The following is a 7404-nucleotide window of genomic DNA, read 5'->3' on the forward strand; positions in this document are numbered from 1 at the left end:
TAGGGTCCCTTCTATGACGAGGACCACAGTTGTAGGTGTGGTCCCTGCCCTGGCCTGCCCAGCATGGGGCTCAGGGCGCACTGGACGAAGGTCGGCGGACCTTGCCCACATCTGGAGTTGTTCTCCCTCTAATCCACATGCAGTCCAGGGACCTGTCTTCAGCCAACTAATCGGTTCGTCTCTGATTGGTTTGCGTCAAGAGCCGGGTGGCTCACAGCCAACTGGATAGCAGAGGAGACGGACCTGAGGCGATGTTGGGACCCAGTTTGGAGAATAAGGACAAATGATCGACAAGAAGTTGAACCTATGGAGTCAGGCCAGGGCGGACCTCGGATCTAACTTCGTGGAAAGGGCATGGACTGGGTGTTTGGCTGGTTGCTAAGGCGAGGTTGGCGGCTACCGGGAGGTGAGAATGATTGGTGAAAGTGAGAAAAAATGTAGCCAATGAAAGGAGAGCTGAGAGACTTGAGAGCCAATCAGAGAAGGGGCGTAGTCTGAAAAGTACCAATATGTTAATTCAGCAGGGGGAGTCTTTGAAAAAACTTGGACAAGAGGGCGACTAAGTGAACCCTAGAAGCGAAAGACCTTGGAAATATAGTTTCTATTATCTCCTAAAAATCAGGCCATGAGGAAAGTAATTCAGGCTCCTAGGCTTGATGGGTATGTGCTAGGCAATTTCCCCTGTAAGTTCTTTTCGTGGTGCGCTCCGCTTGATCACGTGAGCCGGTTCCAAGATGGCGGCAGGGGTGGCCGGGTGGGGGGTTGAGGCAGAGGAGTTCGAGGATGCGCCTGATGTGGAGCCGCTGGAGCCCACGCTTAGCAACATCATCGAGCAGCGCAGCCTTAAGTGGATCTTCGTCGGGGGCAAGGGTGGTGTTGGCAAGACCACCTGCAGGTAAGGAAGCTGCGGCGGGGGCCGGGAAGACGGGTGGGATGTACCACTGGGCGAAGGGGAGGTTCGGGACTGGCTCTTCCACCCCAAAGCCGAGCAAAGGGGCTGGGCCGGGGTCTTCCGGATCGTACTCCCGGAAGTTACCTGGGGCAAATGGAAGGTAGTGCCTGAATGCAGGCCTGGAACCCTCTGTTTTGGACCGCCCCCGTTGGGGTTCAAGGGTAGAACCATATTGAACCCAGCGCACGGGACGCAGGAGAGCACTTAAGTGTCCCAATATGCTGGACGGTACCGGAGTGAGCTCGGAGTAGGGGGGAGGGGCAAGCTATCCTAGTCTGGTGAACCTTGCCATTCTCTGGCCACGTGGGGGTAGAGGTGGTAGGCGCGAGGGGAGGCACGTGATTAGACCAGACCAGTCGGCTGGGAGGAGGGGGAGGGGTCCCTGGGGCAAATTACCCTGAACAAGCGGACTGAACCATCCTGAATTTAGCAGGCGATGCAAGGGACCCCTTAGCTTAGCGTTTAGGGAGGGGGCACAGGGTCAAGCTAGGCTGGCTGGACAGCTGGACCGTGCCACTCTGTGCCAACAAAGAAGCAGCAGGCAGCAAGCAGGCCAGACCGGCCCGGACAGCTGAACCTTACCACTGTAGTCACCCAGAGGGGTCGGTAGGTGAAGTCTGAGAGGGTCCCTATACAGGGATTAAGTCTTGATTCCACAGTTACCCATATTCTGTCTCAAGGCCCCTGTTAATCCAGGTCCCCTGCTCCTGGGCCCTATATAACCCCTTTGCAGACCTAGGTAGCAGAGCCTGACCCCTCACTCCCTGCCTTTTGACCTTTACCTTGCCCAGCTGCAGCCTAGCGGTCCAGCTGTCCAAGGGGCGGGAGAGTGTTCTGATCATCTCTACCGACCCAGCCCACAACATCTCCGATGCATTTGACCAGAAGTTCTCCAAGGTGCCCACCAAGGTCAAAGGCTATGACAACCTCTTCGCCATGGTGAGTGGAGGTGGGCTCAGCTCCCCACTCTGGCAAAGGCCCTTCAGGCCCTCTCTGTGAACACCCACCATCAGCTACCATGCCCTGCCTGTTCTGCATCATCCCTCAGCATACCCACAGGAGAACGAATGAGGAATGTTTGCAGAGCAGAAGGGAGGCCGGAGTGACCGGAGTTTAGCGAACAAGGGGAGGGAAGGAGATGTCATAGGTCAATCACAGCTACGTGGCATAGGACCTTACAGGCCCCTGGGAGCAGTTATGTTTGATTCCAAGTTTAATAGGAAGCTGTTCATTTTAAGCCGGGCAGTGTCATGGCCAAATTCATTTTTCAGAAAGTTCCTATGACTGCCGTGCGGAGAAACTCAGGTAGGGGCAGAATGTTGGGATAAGTGGTCACATTTGGAATGTATTTTGGAATTAAAGCAACACAAATGTTTGGTTGTAATGGGCAAGGGAAAGAAGTGAACTAAGTACGTCTCTTAGTTGGCTCCCTCGACAGCCGGGATGGGGGCACCTAGGAGAGAAGCAGGTTTCGACGGGACAAACAAGGAATTCCATTTTGGTCTCGGTGAATCCAGGGTGCCCACTGGACATCCAAGTGGAGATGCCAGGACAGTGGCTTAGTTATGTGAGATATGTGAGCTTGGAAGAGGTTGGGGTTGATTTGGGAGTCATTGTCTCAAGGATGGTATTTCAAGCTGCGCGAGTGGAGGAGAATGAGAGAGAACGGAGAAGCCCAGAAACAAACTGAGGTCACATCAACATTTAGGGCCCAGCTGGGGGGAGGGGTGCGGGGACCAGTGAGGGAGGCCAAGAAGGAGCCACGGGTGAAGTGGGAGGAAGCCAGGCATCGCGAGCTCCTGAGCTCCAGGACAGAGGGACTCGGTGGGAAGAAATAGTGGGCTTCAGCAGGCACATCAGATCTAGAGAGACCACTCTGGGAATGGGGGATGAGGGCAAAAGCCAGCCCAGAGTGGGTGAGCTGAGGAGTGGGGACCGTGATCGCCATGAAGGTGGTTGAGAAATAGGGCCATTGCTGGAGGAAGCTGAGGGTGGGTGATGTTAAGGAGGCTTTTTTGGGGGCCAGGGAGAGAAAGGAGATGCCAGAGCATGTTTGTTTGCTGATGTAAACGCTCCAACAGGGAGGGACAAGTGATGCTGTGGGAGGGAGCAAGGATGCTGGCAGAGGACGGTCCTCAGGTAGGTAGGTGGGTGCGAGCTCCATTCAGCTCACAGACCCAGGACATGGAAGCAGGGCAAGGCAGGGCAGGGGGGTGGGGTGGACATGGGGACATTTCCTGGGAGGAGATGAGGGTGTTGGCAGCCAGTGGCTTCTTTTTCTAATCGGACACAGCACTGGTCTCAGCAGAGAGCAGGGGTTGAATGGGATGGATGGGGTTTGAGGAGAAAGAAGAAACTCCCGAGGGTGTGTCTGGCTTGAGTGCCTGTTGGAGAGTTGTGTTCAGGAATGGGGAGCGACGTGGGAATTATTCGTCAAGTGTGTTCCCCAGCTGTTCACCTCAGTGCAGCCATACCAGAGAGCTGGGAATAACCAGAGTGGGGATGTTGCCAACCTGGGGAAAAGGGAGTGTTTGCAGAGGCACCCTCTGGAGCCCAGGCTGGATAAGGGTGCCGGCCACAAGGGACACTGACAGTGAACAATGGGGCAGGGGTGCGGGGACGAGATGGCCCAAAGAGGTAGGAGGCAAGGACGCCCAGGTCAGAGAGTGAGGTGTGGGAGCTTAGAGGTGGCCCAGTTACTGGCAGTAACCCATCAAGGGTGTGACTGTCGGGGGTGATGGGTGGGCATGCTCCCTCAGGGAAATGACCTCTGAGGCCAGCGAGTTGGGGGCTTCACCATGGGACCTGTGAAGTCACCAAGAGGTGACATGGGAGGGGGATGGAGAGAGAGGCACTGAGTCCAGAGCAGACCAGACACCCCGGGGACAATCATCCCTTCATGGATTCTGCATACATGTTGAGGACTCACTGTGGGCTTCGCGGTGCTGACAGCTGATAAAGGTGATAAACGTGCTGAGTAAACCATGTGAGCGGGGGCTCAGTGTTAAGGAGAAATGAAGGCAGGGCAGGGGGAGCTGGGGCGACATTGTTAGATGGGATGGTCAGGGAGGGCTCCTGTTAGGGAAATGATCTGGACGAGGTCGGGGCCCCATTTGGGGAATGGCCAATGCAGGGGCCCAGCCATGGGCTCTGACTTCCCTCTGGGGCACTGATCACAGTTTACAATTTTCCATCTGTCTGTGAAATGGTTTGACCACTCGTGTGCCCACACGAGACCCGAAGTGCCTTGGGGGTATCCCCAGCCATGAACTGATGAAGGTTGGTATTCGGGGCCCTTCATGGGCTCTTTCGCCTGGAGCTTGGGTGGGAAGGTCCAGCGGCGGCAGCGGCCTGCATCTGGACCCCTCGGCCCTCAGGAGATTGACCCCAGCCTTGGCGTGGCCGAACTGCCTGACGAGTTCTTCGAGGAGGACAACATGCTCAGCATGGGCAAGAAGATGATGCAGGAGGCCATGAGTGCCTTCCCCGGCATTGACGAGGCCATGAGCTACGCAGAGGTCATGAGGTCAGGCCCTGCCAGCGGGGGGGCGGTGCTGCGTAGGGCTGGGCTGGAAGGGGGCAAACAGGCCTGATCCTCCTCTCCCCTGCAGGCTGGTGAAGGGCATGAACTTCTCAGTGGTGGTGTTTGACACGGCGCCCACAGGCCACACACTGAGGCTGCTCAACTTCCCCACCATCGTGGAGCGGGGCCTAGGCCGCCTCATGCAGATCAAGAACCAGATCAGCCCCTTCATCTCCCAGGCAGGCAGGGCCCCGGGGCGTCCAGGCACTCCCCGTGTCAGAGTGTGCAGACGTGCAGTGACAGAGGCCTTTCCCACACACGCCCTCTCAGTCTGTGGTTCCCCACTGGATGGGATGGGTCTCCACCACGGGGGTCGGGGGGACTGTCCGCCTACTCCATAGGAATCGTGCTTTGCCCCCACCCACGGAGTGCTCCAGACCAGAGCTTGAAAACACGTATTCCAGAGCCAGGTGGCCTGGGCTCAAATGCTTTACAGTCTGGTGTGACACGACTCTGGGACCTCAAGCAAGTCACTTCACTTCCCTGGGCCTCACCTTCCTTGTCTGTCAAATGGAGGCCATACCGGTGTCCCATGGGTGGTTATTAGCATGACAACATGACAAGCCCAGTGCCCCCACATTTAGGCACACCACCACCGCCACCCTCTCGCTGGTGGTGTGTGGTCAGTACAACTGTTGGAGGTAAGGTCTACATGTGGGGAAACTGAGCCTCCAGGAAGTCAAGCCCCCCTCGCCGCAGTCCCCCAGAAATGGCCAAGCTGGGTTGACCCCTGTGGTCTGCTTGAGGACCTTTAACCCCAGGAGATGTCAGTCCCCAGCCCGGGTGCTGTAAGGCACCCCAGGTAAGCTGTGAGCCTCCCACGTCCTCCCCACAGATGTGCAACATGCTGGGCCTAGGGGACATGAACGCAGACCAACTGGCGTCCAAGCTAGAGGAGACGCTGCCCGTCATCCGCTCCGTCAGCGAACAGTTCAAGGACCCTGTGAGTCATGGTACGGGCGGGTGGTGAGAGGCTTGGGATGGGGACAGGGCCAGAACTTGCCCCTCGCTGTCCTCTCTCATGCCCTGCAGGAGCAGACAACGTTCATCTGCGTGTGCATTGCTGAGTTCCTGTCCCTGTACGAGACGGAGCGGCTGATCCAAGAGCTAGCCAAATGCAAGATCGATACCCACAACATCATCGTCAACCAGCTCGTCTTCCCTGACCCCGAGAAGCCCTGCAAGATGTGTGAGGCCCGCCACAAGATTCAGGCCAAGTACCTGGACCAGGTGTGCATGCCCAACTGCCTGCCCAGCCCTCACACCTTTGACCCTGGGAGTTGGGGCCTGGCCCAGCCCAACCAAGGCCCCACGGATCATTTACTGTATTCTCTGACCTTTTACTCCATCCTGTCTTCTAATCCTCTGCCCCAACCCCCTGCTCCTCACCCTAATTTTGGCTCTTGAAGACAATAGCTGGCCTGGCCTGGGTACCTCTGACCCCAGGGAGGGGGAGGTCCAGCCCGGTGATCTCTGACCTCACTGGTGTCGCTCCCACCTATCAGCATTTGAAGCCCCTGCCCCACATTCTCCCCTGATCCTGGGAGGTCCCCAACCTGACCCCTCCCATTGACCCACATTCTGTCCCTGCCCTGCACCCCCCTGACCGCCACCATCTGCCCTATGCCCTGGCCACAGATGGAGGACCTGTACGAAGACTTCCACATTGTGAAGCTGCCGCTGCTGCCCCACGAGGTGCGGGGGGCGGACAAGGTCAACACCTTCTCTGCCCTCCTCTTGGAGCCCTACAAGCCCCCCAGTGCCCAGTAGCACTGCTGCCAGCCCCAGTCGCTACCATTTCACACCCACCCTCCACCCCCCCCTGGGGGGGGCAGAGTTTGCACAAAGTCCCCCCCCATAGTATAGGGGGAGCCACTTGGGGGGCGGGGGGCGGGGAGGAGGTCTGTTCCCCCTGGTGGGGCTGAGGGGGCTGTAGCTGCCCCCCACCTCTCCCTGCCTCTCGCCCCTCAATAAAATGATCTTAAATCACCATGGATGTTGATGTAGAGAAGTCAGGGGTCAGCACCTTTATGTACAGTTGCACAGGTTGTACACTGCACAAAGATGGCACATTTAGAGGGACCAAGTCACACCAGAGATCTAACAGAGATGTATGTTTATTATGGTAATTTTGGAAGGAGGATATCTTCAGTAAGGGGGTGTGCTTTTCTAACTCTGGTAGCGGTGTCCCTGCTGGGGCTATAAAACCTGTAGTAGAAGGGGAGCATCTGCCCACTTCCTTTGAGGTTCAGAGCGTGGGAACTGGGAGGCCCCTTGGCCATCCCTAGGCTGGTGGGGAACGGATTAGGCCGGCAGCGGGCCCAGCACTGCCTGCTGTTTGGTTTGGGAATTAGTGGGCGCCCTGGGCAGAGGTTGGGCCTGCCAGACTGAGGATTAACAGTCTCCACCCCCCAATTCCTGTTCCCATGGGATGGCATCAGCCCTTCCCAGCACAGGGCTGCAACGGGGGCTAATTAGGAGGCAGGATGGCAGAGGCCTTGGGTCAGGTGGGCCCCTGAAGTCCTGTCTGCCTCCAGAGCGGCCTCGCTGAGTGATAGGCAGCATGCTTCCTGCGGTTTGAGCTCCGCTCCCTTTATCCCTAAAATGGAAACATAAAGTGTGGTCATTCAGAGTCATGGGAAAATTCACCAGACCCTGGAAGGGTTTAGCACACCAGCTGGAAGGTACTTAGTGGGCTCCCATATCCCTTCACTCCTCCCTCTGCCACTGCCTGGACAGCCAGTGTCATCCCCACTTGAGAGACCCAAGACTGGGGCAGTGACGTTGAGCATTTGCAATTTCCAAGGCCGTGCTGGTTCGAGGGGACAGAAAGAGGATTCCTGAGGACAAGCATGAGTCAGGAAGTGGT

At 57.2% G+C, this 7404-nt stretch overlaps 1 protein-coding gene across 1 annotated transcript; it reads left to right on the forward strand.

Annotated features, from left to right (window-relative positions):
• Positions 1-13: 13 nt before the first annotated feature.
• Positions 14-6529, forward strand: GET3 (guided entry of tail-anchored proteins factor 3, ATPase). Its single transcript, XM_027585216.2, has 7 exons — positions 14-895; positions 1744-1891; positions 4330-4478; positions 4564-4714; positions 5371-5478; positions 5568-5765; positions 6174-6529. Exons 1-7 carry the CDS (start codon positions 735-737, stop codon positions 6303-6305), a joined length of 1047 nt encoding a protein of 348 aa, XP_027441017.1. The 5' UTR covers positions 14-734; the 3' UTR covers positions 6306-6529.
• Positions 6530-7404: the final 875 nt, after the last annotated feature.

Source organism: Zalophus californianus, chromosome 1 (genome assembly GCF_009762305.2).
Source record: "Zalophus californianus isolate mZalCal1 chromosome 1, mZalCal1.pri.v2, whole genome shotgun sequence".
Classification (NCBI taxonomy): Eukaryota; Metazoa; Chordata; class Mammalia; order Carnivora; family Otariidae; genus Zalophus; species Zalophus californianus.

What these genes read in the sequence shown, in the direction of transcription:
- GET3 (XM_027585216.2), top strand. Translation starts at nt 735, where the DNA reads ATGGCGGCAGGGGTGGCCGGGTGGGGGGTTGAGGCAGAGGAGTTCGAG. An exon ending in GTTGGCAAGACCACCTGCAG is followed by an intron (nt 896 to 1,743) that starts GTAAGGAAGCTG and finishes TACCTTGCCCAG; the next exon opens with CTGCAGCCTAGCGGTCCAGC. An exon ending in ATGACAACCTCTTCGCCATG is followed by an intron (nt 1,892 to 4,329) that starts GTGAGTGGAGGT and finishes CTCGGCCCTCAG; the next exon opens with GAGATTGACCCCAGCCTTGG.